Here is a 19,086-nt window from a genome sequence, read left to right on the forward strand (position 1 = left end):
TGGGGCACAGATGGCAGGAGCTTCAGACACAAAACTGCTGAACAGGCTGGAGTTTCAATGGGATCATTGACTAAAGTGATGTATCCCTTTGATCTGTGGGAAAAACATAATTAAATAAAGTTGGAAACCCTGTGCATTAATGAGATAGATACCTGTATGTAAGGAAAAACACGTGGGGAAAAGGTGTTATGGTTAGACTCAGATGAGTCATCCAAGCGAGTGCGTGCACGTGGAGCATACACCAAGAGAAAGGTAGAGGCATGGCGTGAACGCTTAACCCTCCCGGCAGTGACGGGGTCTCGTGGCTCTTTTAGGTCATTTTCCTTTATCCTACAGCGTGATTCTTTACTGATGCAGTGAGAGAATGGACTCTTCCAGGATGACGAATTAAGTGTGATCATGATAATTATCTGAATCATATGCAATTATGTGAATCATAACCCAATTGAACACCTAACTGTAGATGGGAGATTTAGATTTTGGAGAGACAGCGTGGCTGCTGAGTACTGAGGAACAGTCTGGGAATTGGAAGGTCCCCAAGCAGGACCCCCCCCTTTAAGTACTACTGTACTTACGTACAATTTGGAAATGTTTTTACCTTACTGGAGTAGGCCTATTTCCAATTTTCAATCATTTAACTTTTACTCCACTACATCTCAGAGGCAATTATAGTTTTTGGCCTACTCCACTACAATTATTTTAAAACACTTAGGCTATACATGGGGAGCCTGCTGGCCTACTGGTCCAGGCACATACCACTTAGCATTGCCACATAGGCATGGATGCCCGGTGGCGTCGCCGATTCGATTCCGATCCGGACGACCTTTTCCGTGTGTCACTCCCCATCTCTCCCCCATTTCCTGTCAGTCTACTGTCCTATCAATAAAGGCATAAAAAGCCCAAAAATAAATCTAAAAAAACACTTAGTCTATACATTTTGGCCATTTGAAAATAGACGATCTACAAGCTCACTTGTGACAACAGTAGGTCAGGAGTGGCTTATTGTCGGCATTAGCCGGTAACACACAGGAGTCTGTCCCTGTTACAATGCGCTAGAACCCTGGGAGATGGAATGCTGAGGTGGAGCGCCACACCAATCATCAGCTCCCAGTACTTGCCGCACAACTTGCCACACCCAAGCCGTGCTACTGGTGTCGTACCCATGACCTTATGGCCCAAAGCCGAGAGCTCAACTAACTGAGCTAGCTGGACACTAACTGAACTATTTTCAAAACATTTGTATAGGCTACATTTTATACATTTGAAAACTTGTGATGAGTACTTTCTACTTTTGGTAGGCTACTTTAAGTATATTTTGATACCAATACTGTTGTACTTTTACTCAAGTACATTTTTAATTCTGACTTTTACTTGTAACAATAATATTTAAAGGGGAATATATTATTATAGCCTATACAGCCTACAACAATTATCAACACAACAAATATATTTTGTTTGATTGATTGATTGATTGATTGATTGATTGACTGATTGAAGACTTTATACGTTTGCATAGGAAAAGGTACAGTTTCATGACAGTACAATCCACTGGTCAACTAAAACGATACCTCAAAAAAGCTTTTTGGCTTGTTTCAATTGGAGTCCTTTTTTTAAAAACACAGTAGACTACTATGCAGAACAATAATTGTTGTTCCATATTAGCCTAGCCCTAGAGTTCCAGAGTAGCCTACAGTCATAACTATTCTGGCCATTAGATTACAGTCACACTTTCAACAAGTGAAATGTTAAGATGTATCTATATGTTACCTAGCTAGCAAGGAAACAATGCATTGTTTCAATTTTCTTAATTAATGTTATCTTAAAAGAGAAGATAATTTGTAAATATTTCCTAATACTGTATAGGCCGGATAGGCCTATACAGGAAGAGTGTGCAATGCACCGAAATCAAGTGTGGGCACCTATTAAGTTGATTTTTCCCGAAAATAAAGACTTTGGGAAATGGTCTGATGTAATGTAAACATTATAAATTTGAACATTTGACATTTAAGGACTAATATCTCTACTAATTACTAACCAAAGCCAATTATAAACAAGAAGTTGAAGGGTTAATTTAGGTCTGATCATGTGATGACTTGTGTACTTTTCATGACTATTTTCCAATTATTGTTGTTTATTACATCTTTTTTTTAAACATCGATGTACCCACATGTTTAGCTGCCTGCCCATGCACTCTTAACCGTTTTCCACCAACCTGAGCAACCTCACATCAATCGTATGTCACAAGTTCAAGGGAATGCTCAAGCATACCTGCAGGCTGGAACCATTCATGGAGGAAGGTTTTTACGACGGTCAAAGAAATAGTATGCACCGGGGGGAATCTTTTTGGTGACGGACTCAAGCCACAACATTGGAGAAAACATTGGAAACCTACTTAGCCTAACTCTATGGAATCTACCCACACAGTGAATTAGATTCGATTGCACTAACAGAAGTAGTTTCATCTTGAAACTACTTGTCATGAAACTTAATAATGACCGAAGCACTAGTATGACCAATTGAGTGAGTTGAGAGATTAGTAGTGAATGACAGCCAACTGTCACAACTGCGTTGAAGGGACAAGCTATTACTATGGAATTCATTAGGAATTTTAGACCTTTGTTTAATATCTCACACAAACGGTTACCTATACGCTGTTTACAACACCATTATAGCTGTAAGTCATCCAGTAGTATTGGATTAAGCCAGAACAGGAGGGTGGACAAATTCAAGACTCAGCTAGTCTCAGGTCCAAGGTTTGAAGACTTTGTGAAAGGAGTGTCTATTAATAAAAGCCCAGTTGACAATGAGAAGAGCATGGACAAACACGCCTATCTGTCTGAAGATTCAGAGCTGGGGAACGCAAGGAAAGGTTAGTTTTCACACTCAGTCTCATTTTGTTTATCATCAACATTTTGTCTATATGCTAAGCACCTTTTTATTTATTTTTAATACAGTGTGCTTTGAAACTTATGGCTGTCAAATGAATGTCAATGACACCGAGATAGCCTGGTCCATATTGCAAAAGAAGGGATATCAACGGACCAATGAACTTTCAGAGGTACGGGGAAAAAGGCTTTTTTTATTTTGCATTTCTCATTTTAGAAGTTTGTTGTATCTTAAAAATCTTCTTAAAATCTTCCTTGTGTTTACAGGCAGATGTTGTGCTTCTTGTAACATGCTCTATAAGGTAAGGTGCAACTGCAAACATGAATCCATATCTGGTGAAATTCTCTAACAATTTATCAAAACGTGTCCACTTTTCCAGAAATGACAAAAAGCTGTTTTGATTTGCAGTCATGCATTTTGTAATGATAATTAAATTTAGTTTGTTTTCAAAGGATTCTGCAATGTAATTCTTTAAGTCAATGAAAACTGGAGTTTTCTTTAAAAATAACAAAAGCACATTTCCATGCTATTGTTTACAGAGAGAAAGCTGAACAAACAATTTGGAACAGGCTACAGCAACTCACAGCGATGAAGAAGAAACGTTTAAAGACTCAAGCGCCAATGAAAATTGGAATTTTAGGTAAGTTACTGACATCTATCTGTGACCGTAACCATTTATGTGACTTTGTATATTAGTCTTACTTTTTTGTCGTTCTTTATTTACATAGGGTAGTAACTGATTTTCAGCAAGGCCCTGCTCACAGACAGACAGACAGACAGACAGTCAGTCAGTCAGTTGACTGACTAAAACCTGAGAGCTGACCACTATGGTGAGCTGACCACAACCATAGTCTGAGCGAATACATGAAAGGTCGACCTAAAACAAAGTCGACCCAAACTCGTTCAACGGGTCTGTGGCCTTAAGCTAGATGCAGATTAGACCGAAATCTAATCTTTGCTTCTGGGGGTCCCTGGAACAAAATATTTTGCGATAGGGGTCCATCAGACCCATTGGGAGACGAGTTTGGGTCGACCTTGTTTTAGGTCGGCTTTTCCTGTTACCGTCTGAGCAGCCCCACTGGAGCAGTTGGGGGTTCAGTGCCTTGGTGTTGGAGGAGGGGTGAGTGGTGGACCGGTGCTTTCCTCTAACCTTTAGGCCACCGCAGCCCCTGATCGTTACTACGGTGATGATGGTGTGTGCTTGCTTGTGTTGTCCAGGTTGCATGGCTGAGAGGCTGAAGACGGAGCTTCTGGAACGAGAGAAGCTGGTGGATGTTCTTGCCGGTCCAGATGCATATCGAGACCTTCCCCGCCTCTTGGCTGTAGCAGGTGGGGGTCAACAGGCCAGCAACGTACTCCTGTCCCTAGAAGAGACCTATGCTGACATCATGCCTGTCCACCACACCCCTCACGGCTACAGTGCTTTTGTGTGAGTTTAAAGGACCCTTTAGAGACCAACAGTGATTTTCTTTGTAGGTCCTCCTTATTAACACAGTAAAGCAAGACTTGTTTTTCATAAAGCACATTTCATGCACAAAGACAATTCAAGGTGATTTACGTATTTTTTAGTCATAAAAGCTTTACTATCCCAAGTGTAAGCACCTATGGAGAACCCTATAATACTGTTGTTGTGTATGCATGAATATGGTTTCAGTCTTGATGCTTTATGCATTCATGTGTCTTTTAGTCACTTCAGTAGCCCTGAAACATGACTGTCATATCATGACAGTATGCTTTCAACTATGCGACCCTATCGGTTGGAGAACTTGGGATTGGTACTCGGATGTATTGCACTCTGATACGTTATAACTATGAGAAAATAGCCACTGATCGGATGCTTTTTATCGAACCATACGGAAGATGGGGTCTGCCCATAAGTCCAAAATCTCATTAGTCCCACATCTCATTAGTCCGAATTTAGTTAGGGTTAGGTTTAGGCATAGTTTTACTGAGGTTATTCATGGCCATGGGGTAAGCACTTTTATTTGAAATAAATGGAGAAAGTGCACAAAACAGGTTGAAGTTCGCTGTGACAGACGAACGTCACGCAATCCATGGCTATCAATTCAGTAACACTGACAGTTATCGTTTCCTACCTCTGTTAGGTCTATCATGCGTGGCTGTGACAACATGTGCAGTTACTGCATCGTTCCCTTCACCCGTGGGAGAGAGAGGAGTCGACCTGTTAACTCTATCCTTGAGGAAATCCGGATCCTGTCTGAACAGGTGAGTTTCTCCTGACCTTTACATTTACACATTTACATTTCTTTGGAATTTAGAAGGTGCTGTTTTTCAGAGCAACTTCAGTGAGGTAGCACATAGGTGGCCAGTGGCCACGTGCCTTTTTATGACGGTATACAAACAATTTATTAAACAGGAGGTGTACAGGAGTTCTCTTCTCAGGATGCTACTGTGCACTTGTTGGAGAAGTGTTTGCATGCTCTTATTTATGAGAGCTTAGGGACACATCAGTTCAGAGAAATATGGATTGTGAGCGCTTGCCAGGCTTAAATACCCCCCCCCCCCCCCCCCCCCCCCCCACACACACACACACACACACACACACACACACACAAACACAGAGATCAATCAGTAGCCGTGGTTTGTTTGTCTTTGTGCACGGAGATAGGAGGCTTTCCAGACCTTGAAGCGAAGTGAGAAAAATAAAAACGCAGAACGTAGCAATCAGTCTGGATCCCAGGCTACCTTACAGCCAGGGCACCTCCTGAGCGATGAGGGAGGAGCACATCTCTTAATTGGCTGGAGGAGATTAGCCTAGCACAGCTAAACAATCCACCCATGTTAAAACAACCTTAAACTAATAACTCTGTATCTCTGTCAGGGCACACAATTTATTTTTCTAATCGTTGACAGTGAGCTATCAGTACCAAGGAGAAACAAGGATATTTTGCTCATTTAGCCCTGACCGTCATGTTCCCGGGTTTACATGGGTTCGGGCAGAGCGACTTATTTAGCCCCCTACAACTACACCAACATTTAGATTACACAAACAAAGTACTTAATAAAGTCTCAAACCTGTCTAAATACAGTACGGCATTCTATAATTACCAGTATCCTCAGTGTTCTTTAATAAGAAGCCTTTTTATCTGATCGTTTTCAGATAAAAAGGGTGGAGAATCTTAGCCTGATTTCAGACTCAGCTCACGCTTTAGTCTGAAGCTGTGCTCTATTCTAAGCGATTTACAGGGAGGGACTTTTTTTGCGAGCGTGCACGCGCGCATCCGCGCGCGAGTGATCGCGATGCACGGTGATCGAGACGCACGGTGGACGCGACGCACGGTCGCGGACTGTGTGTGTGATTGTGTGTGTGTCTCTGTCTGTGCCAGTGACAGAACTGCGACCACAAACATGTAATCAACATAAACAGCTTGGTGAACTCAGCGCGTGCGTGTGTGTGCGTGTGCCTTCCTCAGCCTGCCTGTGTGTGAACTTCGTTTGAATCGTTTCAACTGCTGCGCGGATTGGATATTCGTTAGACCCACCCCCACCCCCCGCGCTCATTGGAGCAACCGAAAATAAAAAGTGATTCCTGTACTCAGCTCCAGACCAGAGAAAGAGTCCACTCTGAGAGTGGGCGGGGTCTCTGGTCTGGAAGCAGGCTAGGAGAATCTACCTACTTATTATAACTATGGAATCTACACAATCTGTATTTCCTGGTGTTCTCCATGCGCATTGGGCACCAACCCCCATCTACGGACACTGAGATGTGGGCGTGGCCTTGCAAAATGGGTCCGGAAATACATGGGAAAACAGAAAACGATCAGATAAAAAGGTTTCTTATTAAACAACAGGATACAGGTAATTATAGAATATCGTACCATATTTAGACACGTGTGAGACTTTATTAACTCATTGCATGCCAGGCCAGATAATCCAGAGCAACATGGCAGCCATCTTTGTTTACATTTTAGGAAAACATAATGGCTGCTATCTCATGAATGCCTGAACGGATTTCCATTCGGATTTTTTTGTTTGAAAGCTGTGAGCAATGTGGACACACGTGGTGCATTATCTAGGCATGGGTGTGCATGATCCGTGCACTATGAATTACATGGAAGTCTATGGAGACAGGGCAGGGGAGAGTACGAAGGTATTGTTAAATGGCGGGGAATGTGTTAAGCACTTTGTTTGTGAAATCTGAATGTTGGTGTAGTTGTAGGGGGCTAAATAAGTCGCTCTGCCCAAACCCTTGTAAACTCGGGAACATGACGGTCAGGGCTAGGTCTCTATGACCATGCGCGAGCTACGAAGGGCTAAAATCACTTTGGGAAACCCGGCCATTAGCCTGTACTCACTTTTCCAACTTGATCAGCTATAATCCCACTATGCGTGCATTTGTGTTCTTCCCAGGGTGTGAAAGAGGTGACATTGTTGGGTCAGAACGTAAACAGCTACAGGGACACTTCAGAGGAGCAGTTCTGCAGCACTGACCCAACCCAGCTCAGCCGGGGTTTCAGGACCATCTACCGCTCCAAAAAGGGAGGCCTGCGCTTCGCTGACCTGCTAGACCAGGTGTCAAACATTGACCCTGATATGAGGATCAGATTCACCTCCCCTCATCCCAAGGATTTCCCAGATGAGGTGTGTTAACCATGTTTAGTCAGGGGTCATCGCCATGCTGGCTTGTGGTGGACATTAATGTAATTTTTTTTTATTTTTTGACTTTGTCTTTATTTTAGATTGCACCGATTAAACAAAAATGATAAGACACTCCAACAAAATTCTATTTTTGACATGGACATACAAAATTAGTAGACAAACACATATTGTATAGAGCAGGGGTCTTCAATGTTCTCAGGCCAGGGACCCTCAAACTGATGGGGAGATGCCCCCTACCTCCTAGGGTGGAGGTGGGGCTACAACATATATTGTATATTTATGTATAAAATTGTGTTTCATGTGTATAAACTTACCATGTTATTGAGCATTCAATACTATGCTATTAAAATAATAGATTAATATATGAATGCTTTTATTTTAAAAGTCTATCACTAACAATCTGTAAATTGCACAATAATCATGTATACAAGCTATTCAAGAGACAATTTATTTTTATTTTTATTAACCAACAATTTCGGGGACCCCCTGCAGTATCCCCGCGGATCCCCTGTTGAAAAACCCTGGTATAGAGAGCTAGCGCCAATGACCAATAGAGATCTATAACTCTGAGAGTGTACAAATGTTGGTTCCATTTGTACACTCTCAGAGTTATGGGGTAACTGACATCATATAAACTGACATCATATAAAACTATTAACATATTGTTAATTGTTAAACAGCGGTTTCACAATGTTTCACAAATCACACATTAGGACTTGGTCATACGAATATTTTCAGAGATTTGAATATGCTTTATTCCATGGACCCTCTAGAACTGAGTTTCACTGTACTTCGTACATCTTTTTAAAATCTAAATCAAATCTCTTAAAAAAATAGCCGATCCACAAGATCAGGATGCGTGTTGTGAGCTTGTGGATCGACTATTTTTGGTGAATGTTCCACACAGAATTTAGGGATGCCGGGGTTTAAGTGGTTAAACAAATAAAGTTATTTACAATCTGTCTTAATCTCTCAAGTTCACCTTGTGACATAATGTATCTTAAGGGGAAAAGATTTGCATATTTATGTAGTGTGCTATAAAGTAACAATATAATTCAAGGTTGAGTCAGTGACCTGAGCCAAAAATAATTGGTGTATTATTGCGGTATGATGAAAGTTCTGTTGGTTTATAGGTAGTGAGCAGGTCAGAGATGTGTTCAGGCAGGCAGCCAGCTGATTAGCATATTTTAAATATTTTATTGTATATCTTATCAGCAAAATAATAGTTAGTATTGTATATGCTAGAATAGCATGTTCACCTGGCTTATTAGGTGATCTATTGGTGTTTTCATCCTGACTTGTGTATTTGCAGGTTTTGCAGCTTATTGAAGAGAGAGGGAACATCTGCAAGCAGCTCCACCTTCCAGCCCAGAGTGGTAGCAGCCAGGTCCTAAAATCTATGCGCCGTGGGTAAGACATCACAATTATTTCAATGACTCAATGAATCAAGCCCTTTGCACACAGGACAGTTGCGTTTCTTCCGTTTGCTGCATGAATAAAACGCATTGGATTTGGTGTGCAAGGCTGTGCGGAATCGGCGCTGCGGATCCAAAAAGGAGTCATAAAAGGAGTGATGAGTTTTTTACCGCATGCGACAAGACGCACGAATCGAACTGGGTTCGATCGAGAAAAAAACGCACGGCGGCAGCCACTCGTCGCACGGCTAATTCGGAGCCGGTGTGCATGAGGTCATAGAGAATCATTGTTTTCTTTTCAAAAAATTATATTGTCCGTTTTATCCGTGCGGTTAAACGCGCCTGTGTGCAAAGGGCTTCACTCTAAACCTGACATCCTTAACGACAAAGTTTAAATCCTTTTTCAAAAGTAGCAAATCTACAAGCTCACAATGCTTCACATTGCAATGTGTTGAGAGGGCTTGTAAATCGGCTATTATTTTTGCTATTTGTCATACGATGTTGAAGTGGTCCATAACATGTCTACCCTCATCAAGTCTCTTTTTACAATATGCAGCTATACAAGAGAGTCCTATCTTGAACTTGTGGAGAACATCAAGAACATTATTCCAGGTAGAGAGCACAATTTCGTTCAAGATGTACTGGATGTTCTGCATTATAATAGGAAATGTTATGTTTAAAGTCATACTGTGAAATATTTTCAATTGAATAAAATTAGTTTTTATATACATATATGTTCACAGTTATATTTCTCACAATAACCATTCCTGAGGAATACGGGAGGAAATAGTTTGTATGATAGACGGTGCAACTGTTGGTGTTTGTGGTGCCCCCTGGCTGTAATAGGTAGAATGTGGTTTTGGAGGTGTGCTCTAGAGCAGTGTTTCTCAAACTTTCAATTTTCTTTTTCAACAAGGGTTCATATTTTAGATTGTAATAAGAGAAAAGAGAAGATGAGTGTTAAAATGTTTTCATTTACTTCTTTCTTTCTATTGTTTTAGCGATTTTAGTATTTTGATTTCAGTGGGTGGGGGCATGCGTACAAGTGGCTAAAGGTTTTTTCTTTACTATTTACACCAGCCCCCATAAGTCACATCTGCCCATGAAAGATTGTGGTGCATCTTGGGAATGGGCTTATTGTGTCTAAAAATGTATCCACTTGCATGCATGCCCTCCAACCTGGGGGCATGCATGCAAATCGAAATCATCACTAAAATGATAGAAAGAAGTAAATGAAAACATTTTAACACCCACTTTTTCTTTTCTCTAATGACTGTATAAAATATGAACCCTTGTTGTAAAAAAACATAGTTGTCCTTTAACTCTGACAGTGTACAAATGGAACCGGGTTCCATTTGTACACTGTCAGAGTTACAGACTTGTATGGGTCAATTTAGTCCCCACTAAAGGAACCCACAGTGTCCCTGGAATCCACTTTGAGAACCATTGCTCTAAAGCAGGAGCCAGTTGGTAGAGATCCACATGAAGCAGATTTGAACAGTTTGGGATGGAGTGCCTTCATTGGCCTCCTGGCAGTGTACACCAAACGTTTGATGTCGATTAGTCCAGTGGCTTCTGAGATTATCCACATGCACGCACACGCACACAAACACACACACACACACACACACACACACACACACACACACACACACACACACACACACACACACACACACACACACACACACACACACACACAGTCACAGTCACACACACAGTCACATACACAAACAGGCAGGGGCACGCACACACAAACACACAAGCGGGCAGGAGCAAAAACATCATTGCTGCCTCCTGGCATTCTGACCGAGCGGTGATCATCACCGGAAGAGTATGAGAGGAAGAGGGAGATAAAGTTTCAGTATTTGGCTGATCCATCGGCAGTATTCCAGTGCCACTGTCGCAGATAAAACAATGTTGTTACTAACAGATGGCAGGGGCCACCATTAGGTTGCAGGCAAGGTAAATGGGTGGAGGCATTCGAGTGCTATATGATATTGGCACTCACTAGAATTAGTGCACAGTGTGTTATGAAATATACATTTTAAACCCACAATCCTTATGTTTTATGTCCATCATCCTTAGAGCTATTAGATGGTGGCGCATTTAGGTGTCAAATCCAGCACACCGTCAAAGATATGATGCCAGAAATGTGTTAAAAAGTAGACTGCTTCCTTTGAATGGTCATCCATGAATGACGTGTTGTTACTGTGTCTCAGAGGTGTGCCTGAGCAGTGACTTCATCGCAGGCTTCTGCGGTGAGACGGAGGACGACCACCAATTGACACTCTCATTGATCAGACAAGTGGGCTACAATGTGGGTTTCCTGTTCGCCTACAGCATGAGAAAGGTCAGTGCTTGTATATTAACACAACTAAGGTTTTAATCCAATTAATTGTATTAATTCAAATGTATGTTTTCACACAATATGTAAAATGTCTGAATAGCAGAATCAAGATTTTTTTCTTTTTTAAGATTTGTTTTTGGGCTTTTTGCCTTTATTTGGTAGGACAGTAGACTGACAGGAAATGGGGGAGAGACAGGGAGTGACATGCGGCAAAGGTCGCTCGGATCGGGAATCAAACCGGCGACGCCGACAGGCATTGATGCCGAAATGGCAATGCCTATATGGTATGCGCCTGGTCCACTAGGACACCAGGCGCCCCGAATCAAGATATTATGTACAGACTGTTTCACAAATCACAGATTGGAACTCAGCCAACACAAATCTTCAGTCGTGAATTATTATGTTTTGCTTTTTTCCCTGGATAGCAACTAAAACTATGCCTACAGAGCATTACCACTGGGCACGATAACTATAAAGATAACAATAACTATTATCGTTCACTGCCATCCACTTAACTTGATTTTTAAAACTATACTTTTATAGTAACTTAACATTATATTCCTAACCCTAACCTCAGTAAAAGTATACCTAAACCGGAGAAAATAAACTGTCCGCAAAAAGTAGCGTTGGATCGTGGAAAATCAATTCTTGGCTGAGAGATTAGAACGGGAGGACTACAGACTGAGTGTCTAATGATTAACGCGTCACACAATTAGTAGTTATTATGTATTGACAAAAACTAAAATCAAGATTAAAATTGTTATATTAGATTTTCAAATCTAGATTTTTATTTTTGGCCAAATTACCCAGCCCTAACCATACATCTTTCACCACACAACACTGGGACTCAAGATTCAACACATGACTGTTTAGTGCAGTGGTCTTCACCATTTTCAGGCCAAGGACCCCTTAGTTGAGAGAGAGATGAAGCAGGGACCCCCACAACCTGTTAATAGATTCCATAGTGTTTCATCTTTTGACAGCACAATGACAGCAGTCAAAAGTGTATTTTGGATTCTTGAACCGTCAATACTACCTTCACTCTGTACTTAGTCTGCTCTTTTTCCCCTCTACACCAAACCTCTTTGCCAAAAATAGCCGATCTACAAGCTTCCAACGCCTCGCGCTGCGAGGCGTTGGGAGCATGTAGATCTGCTATTTTTGGCCAAAGTTCTCCGAATATGGACGCTAGGGTTCAAGTGGTTAATATAAAAAAGGAGGAAAAAAAGGTTTCTATCACACAAAGATTTGGAGGACCCCCTGTAGTAACTCTGCCCTGTTGAAGACCCTTGGTTTAGTGGAAATAGTTAATCTCAAATAGCCCTATAATATCTGTCCTCTGTGTTTCTACTGCCCTCTCCCGTCCTCAGAAAACCCATGCCTTCCATCAGCTCCAGGATGATGTGGCACCAGAGGTAAAGCAGCGCAGGTTGGCGGAGCTCATCTGTGTGTTCAGGGAGGAGGCAGCGAGGATAAACGCTGCCCTCATTGGCAGCACACAGCTCGTCCTGGTGGAGGGAGTGAGTACCACAGTGCTAACCTGAACAGTCAGACAACCTATCAGCCACAAAAAAAGCGCTGGATAAAGTTATTGCTGAATACTGACAGGGTTGAATAAAAGTTTGTACACCACATAGCTCCCATTTGAAAACCTCGTCCTCTGACTCAGACAGAAGTCTGAGGAAAATGTATTTCCTTGCTTTAATTGCGACCATCAGGTCGCAGTTACTATCAAAACCTCCACCGGCTGTTAGTCTGTCCGTCACGCCACACTTTTCCCCACTCATATCTCCGCCACCGTTGCCCCTATCCATGCCAAACTTTGCACACAACACTCCATGGCTGCCAAACCACAACCTCCACCCCTCATTTCTCACATGCCTCTCTTCTAGCGCCACCATGAGGCCGATTCTTGCAAAACACATTTTTGGACACTGCTCCTACACATTTTGACCTAAAATCACGCAAAGCGGTGCACAGTATGTCTAGAGTCACGTCATCAACATGGATCTGTCCCATTTAGCGCAAAGTTTGTGTCTCCCGATTTAGGGAATCTTAAAGATTAGGGAGTCTGGTAAAGTCAGCCACAGTACTGTATCAATTATATTGCACTAGAAGTTCGCGGCCCTTCGGGCCGCTCACGTCTAGAGATCGCGCCCGCTTCGCGGGCGCTCACAGCTAAATTGCAGCAGTGTTCCAACTGATATGGGCATATATGGAGATCTGTATCTGTCAGTCCTTTCACACTGCCAGAGAAACATAAGCATATATGCTAATGGAGAAACATAAGCATATACAGTGTATAGTATATGCTTATGTGAGAAATATGTTTGCGTCAGCAAAATAAGCAAACTTTCATTTTGGGAGGATTGCTCCCCCAAAAATCATGTTTTGGCATGAAACGGTTGCATTTTGTGCATTTGTGGCACGCCCTGCTTCTGGGAATTCGTTGAGCATACAACCCTTGACATGTGATTCGAATTTAGTCTTGACTGGATGTTTTGTTTGTGATTTTTGGCCTTTTCTGATAAATAGGCCCCTCCCACTAACTTTGGAAGCATATTACAGGTGAACAATATGGACTATGAAAATTGTCGCTTGAATATGTTTATTGCATGGGTCCAGAGAACATGTGTACCGATTTTGGTGAGATTTGGAGGAAATATGTCGAAAAGGAGCAAAAAGTGTGTTTTGAAGAAAATTTAAAATGGCGGAAAATCTGTCCTGATGCAAATGGGTGTGGCCTATGTGGGGACATGTGTCATGACCCAAGGAATCCTGGGGAAAATACATTTTGATTTTCCGACCTATGGTTAAAGAGTTATAGGGCAAAATGTGAAGTGGGCTGTTATAGCACCACCATGAGGCTGACCGTAATTATTATGAATCTCCCCTCTAAGTTATGCATTTTGAAAACATGACATTTACTTTATTACTATTCAAACCCCTCAGGTACAGGAAAGCTTGCTCTGTGTTGGCTTGGTGTGTTAAAATAAGGTATGATGTTAATGCGCAAGAGCGACAGGTAAATGCCACTAATGTAGATTTTGAAGTGAAGCACACCGCCAGAGTTCTATATCTATGTATCTATGTGTCTGTCTGTCTATCTATGTATGTATGTATCTATCTAGCTACTGGGCAAAATGTGTAGGAACAGTGTCCAAAAATGTGTTAGAAAAATTTTGAGGGTTCCTGATATGAACAGAACCACTGTTCCATGGTGTATTCCTAGCAGCATGTAAAACAAAAGCACCTGATGGAGTTACAGTTGACTCATTTATTTCCTATGCAATCAATCAATCAATCAATCAATCTCTCTGGAAGAAGTTGCACGTGACTTCTGCAGCAGCACTGAGGCGCTCCAACGACCACTCTGACAAGCTAAATGATGGGTGCAGTAAATGTATGTGTCTGCATACAGCCCAATGAGCCCATAATATTAACATCGTAACAGTGCCCGTCATTTCAGCTGATATGGTAGCCCAAATTACCTGAAAACTGCTAATCAAGAAAATGTGTGACAGCTGTTTCAAAAGCTGTAGGATCAAAACGAATTTATTTTATTACATAAATTTAACTTAAACATGTTGACAACAGTCCTTATTAATCATAAAAACAAATTCAGTATCACACATTGCTTTTTCTTAGTTTCCTAGGCCAATTACCAAAAAGCGGACCAAATTACCTGACTTCTTTTCAGATTCTAATGAACTAATGTTAACCCTCACCCTCACTTCAACTGTTCTCTGTCTCACAGTTGAGAGCTCAACTGGGGCCCCCTGATGGCCATGTTGGTTAAAAAATAAAATAATAATAATAATCTCATGAGGCCCCCAGGCTGTGAGGGGGCCCCAGGCGGCTGCCTATTTTGCCTCTATGGGCTGCACGGCCCTGCTTCACCCTATACTTTGCGCTTCCAAAAAGTGTCCCAATTTACCTGACTTCACCCTATTTACAGCGTAGCCTACTTTGCGCTTCATTGCAGAGCTCCTGCTGTACAGTCTCTGAGTCTCAGTCTTCATTTGGATCAACAGATTTACAATCTTTTCTTTCTTGCACAAACATGTGATTTATAGGGGAGCTTTAGCAACACAGAGGATATACAGCTCGTTTTATGTTGACAGCACGGCACTCACAGCAGGCAGCGGCTTGAAAAAAAAAGAGAGAGAGAAAAAAAACTTTCACTCTCTTGCTTGGACAGAACGGGAGACAAACACACATCAGCTGATCTTCACGCAGATAACATCTCGATGTGCGTCTTGCGCGAGGCGTTGTGAGCTTGCAGATCTGCTCTCCAGAATTACGTCAGAAGTTGAACTCTCTCTCTCTGAAATACGATTCTCTCTCTCGCGCTCTCTTTCTCTCTCTCTATTCGGTAACACTTCCCAACGTTAGGTATCAAGTAAAAGTACAAAAGTATCGCTACCAACATACCATGCTTGTTAACGGACTACACAAACACACACGCGTGTCTGGTCAAACATCGCATGCATAATCTACTCTTTATGGAGGGAAGCAATGTTTTGTTGAGAACATGGAGAACTGACACACACACACACACGCGTGGCTTAAATAAGTCATTTTTCTGCTGTAAGCTGCATTTTTAAGGTTGTCATTGCAGAAAGGGTAAAGTAGAAGGTTTAAAACACGCTATTCCTATCATATTCCAATGGCAGTGTATGTCCCTGTGTAGTGTAAGTGTTTGGTGTGAAGCAGAACAGCTCCGCTCTGTCTCTCTACTCTCTCTACTCTCCACCCCCCCATCCTCCCCCCATCTCTGTTGCTTGCAGCTTGCAGGCAGTTATACGCCCATATGTGACGCAAATCGCGTCGCCGGTCAACGTTGGATCATTCCGTCAGGAGTGGCTGCTCTGCGTGAGGCAAATTTTGTTAAATTGAAATAAATGCGGTTCAAAGAGTGGCATGTTTAAAATGTGGACATTTTAAAATTTTCACGTTTGTTCGACGTGGTGGCTATGTTTGTGAGAGGTGTTTGTGGGAATATGTAGCTAAACATTCTGGTTTAGGATTGCCTCCAAGTGCTCCGATATAGATGCTTGATGTATGTCTCTTTTATTGTGTGCACATGCAGGAAAGTAAGAGATCTGCCTTGGAGCTATGTGGGAGAAGTGATGGGAACGTGAAGGTGATTTTCCCCAAAGATGACATTGCTGTTAAGCCTGCAGACTCTCTCACTGCCCCGATTCATCCTGGGGACTATGTGCTGGTTAAGGTATTCCTGAGCTTTTGATTTTGTTTAGGTGTCATTTTGTATAATCATGTCTTAAAGTCTTTATTTTACCATCTGATAGAGTAGATGCATTCACTTTTGGTGTAAAATAGTCTCACAGTTTTTTTTAACCAGTCTAATTTACAACCTAATAGGCTCAAACTCCATGTAAAACGTATGTTTGACTTAATAAAAATGTAAATCTGGAATGTTCCTAGTCCAGTAAATCAGTATAAACCATTATATTATAATAAACATATACAATTATAAATTGTATTATTATTTATAACAAATCCATAACATGATTAAGCGTCAGAAAGACAGCAAGGAATAGGAAGGTCAGTGATTTGCCCCCGATCCACACAGTCTATGCGTCGAATCGTCCCTGAACAAGACACCACCCCCTAACGGCATCCCTGGGGTGCTGTAGCGGCCACTACTGCTAGTAGTGAAAATGGTTGCAGAGGATGCTATTATAGATAGATTTTTATTAAAGTGTCCTGCACCAAACGATGCCCATTCCGCACAGGCTTACAAGACACTCAAACATAATACATACATATACCAAGATACACCACAAACAGAAATGCGAAAGAACATCTTGATTGTCCATGCTGTTTACGGTTCTCCAACGCAACTGCCATGCCTTCTTTATGAATTTTGCTAAAACAAAAACGTCCTTATTGAACAACCAGCATAACATAGAGCATTCAGTCATCCAAAACAAATCTGGATTTTTGGCTTGCATTTCTTCAAATACGGAATTTCTTACGTCATGATAGAACTGCAAAAAGGTGACATAATAATTATACAATTATTATTATAATTAGGCTTACAGTGTCTTAATTTGAATATTTCAGTCATCCTTTCATTATAAATGTTTCCCATTCAGATCTCGTCGGCCAACTCCCAGAGCCTGAGAGGTCACGCCCTGAGTCACAGCTCCCTGAGGGACACGGCCAGACACAACCACAGTCTATCTAGTCAGCATCTTTCACTTTGATACAGACTCTGACCCAACTCCCTCTTCAAGATGATGGACACTATTTTAAGGTGTGTGATTGACAAGAGAGCACAGGAAACTCATAGGAAAAAAGCACTTGCAGGAAATGTTCTTGTTTGAACACTGTTTTCTCATCTGAGAGGTGTATAAATTGGTTGCTTTTGTACTATTTTTAATGGCATTCTGTATTACAGACATCCAAAAGACAGACATGTTGGACAAACTGCCAAGCTAGTATACAGCTTAATGACTAATGTGATCATGGCTTTATGAAAACGGAAATAAATGTTATTTATAAAACAACAATAATAATAATAATTCAGCTTAAATGGTGTGTTATTAGAAGTAGTATGATACTGTCCTCAACACTGTAACCAACCAACTTACCTCAGTGTGTAAAAATACCTTTTGCAGTGCACACTGCAGTAGGAACATCACAAATCAACACTGATTGCCCTGTAACCTAAATATACGGTAATAAGGGAAATAAAGTCTGCACACTGCAAAAATAGCTCTTAAAGCAGTTGTTTTTATTACATTTTGGAACAAGTAATGATTATAAGCCTAATGAATTGAACTGCTTTGGGAGATGCTTTGCTGTGTCTGGATTCTCTTTCTATCTTTATTTTACTTTTTTTCCCTGTCCTGCACATGTTTAAATGTGCTTTTTTGTTTTGTTTCATTGTCATGCCATTAATCCCTGTTGGTAGGAATCACCAAAGTTTTATTTATTTCAATACAGTTTACAGAAAACAGAAAAAACTAGAAGCAGTGCTCTTCCGAGCACAGGTCTCCACCAGGTCAGGCATGTAATGTGTTTTACATAAGTCGGCCTCCTGATGGCGCTATAAAAGGCTGATGTAAAAAATGCAGGGAAAAGGTTTTACCTTGGCTCTAAGGAGTGCGCATACAAAGTTTGACACTAATCGGTGGAGTTATAGGTGAAAACATGAATCGGCCTGTTATAGCGCCACCATGAGGCTGATTTGATTTTTCTTAAGTGGCATTTATTCCTCTGCCTATTGGGAATGTGCATGCACAATTTCACCAAAATCGCACACTGCGTTCAGGATTTCAGGCATTTTATTCAAAACTGACCAATCCTGCAAACTTTGAAAGCCAGTTTTAGCCAATCAGGATGGAATATGGAAAATCTGACACATCCATGTCGATCACATGACTGTAGAGATACTGTCTACTGATTTACGTGATTTTTGGACAAAATCTGTAGGAGTACTGGCAAAAGTTAGTTTTGCAAAAGTCGGCCTCCTGGTGGCGCTAGAACAGGCCCATGTGAAATATTTGGGGCAGAGGTTCTGAATTGGTGTCGAGGGAGTGTGTGTGCACAGTTTGGCAGCGACCGGGCCAACGGCGCCGGAGATTAGCTGGTAACGGACAAACGGACGGACGCACGCACGGACGGACGCACGCACGGACGCACGCACGGACGGACGGACGGAGGGGAAAACATACTCTTCCTCAGCCTTCGGCTGGTGGAGACAACTAAACAAATATTTGCAGGAATGTATATACAAAATGTAAACTGCATGAATAACATACAAAAATTATTTAAAAAAAATAT

The 19,086-nt window shown here is 41.6% G+C and overlaps 1 protein-coding gene across 1 annotated transcript; it reads left to right on the forward strand.

Annotated features, from left to right (window-relative positions):
* The first annotated feature begins 2,428 nt into the window (after positions 1–2,428).
* cdk5rap1 (CDK5 regulatory subunit associated protein 1) lies at positions 2,429–17,547 on the forward strand. Its single transcript, XM_080729153.1, has 13 exons — positions 2,429–2,869; positions 2,955–3,058; positions 3,153–3,187; positions 3,426–3,526; positions 4,105–4,315; positions 4,992–5,112; positions 7,258–7,488; positions 8,819–8,916; positions 9,478–9,533; positions 11,144–11,274; positions 12,642–12,791; positions 16,364–16,504; positions 17,394–17,547. The coding sequence occupies exons 1-13, from the start codon at positions 2,590–2,592 to the stop codon at positions 17,502–17,504; spliced, it is 1,770 nt and encodes a 589-aa protein (XP_080585279.1). The 5' UTR covers positions 2,429–2,589; the 3' UTR covers positions 17,505–17,547.
* The last annotated feature ends 1,539 nt before the right edge of the window (positions 17,548–19,086 follow it).

This window comes from Nannobrachium achirus (assembly GCF_963921795.1).
Source record: "Nannobrachium achirus genome assembly, chromosome: 6".
NCBI lineage: Eukaryota > Metazoa > Chordata > Actinopteri > Myctophiformes > Myctophidae > Nannobrachium > Nannobrachium achirus.

Excerpts from the sequence above, each read along its gene's own strand:
- cdk5rap1 (XM_080729153.1), top strand. The coding sequence starts at position 2,590 with ATGGAATTCATTAGGAATTTTAGACCTTTGTTTAATATCTCACACAAA. Across the intron at positions 3,059-3,152 it reads GGACCAATGAACTTTCAGAG|GCAGATGTTGTGCTTCTTGT; the intron begins GTACGGGGAAAA and ends TTGTGTTTACAG. Across the intron at positions 9,534-11,143 it reads CATCAAGAACATTATTCCAG|AGGTGTGCCTGAGCAGTGAC; the intron begins GTAGAGAGCACA and ends ACTGTGTCTCAG.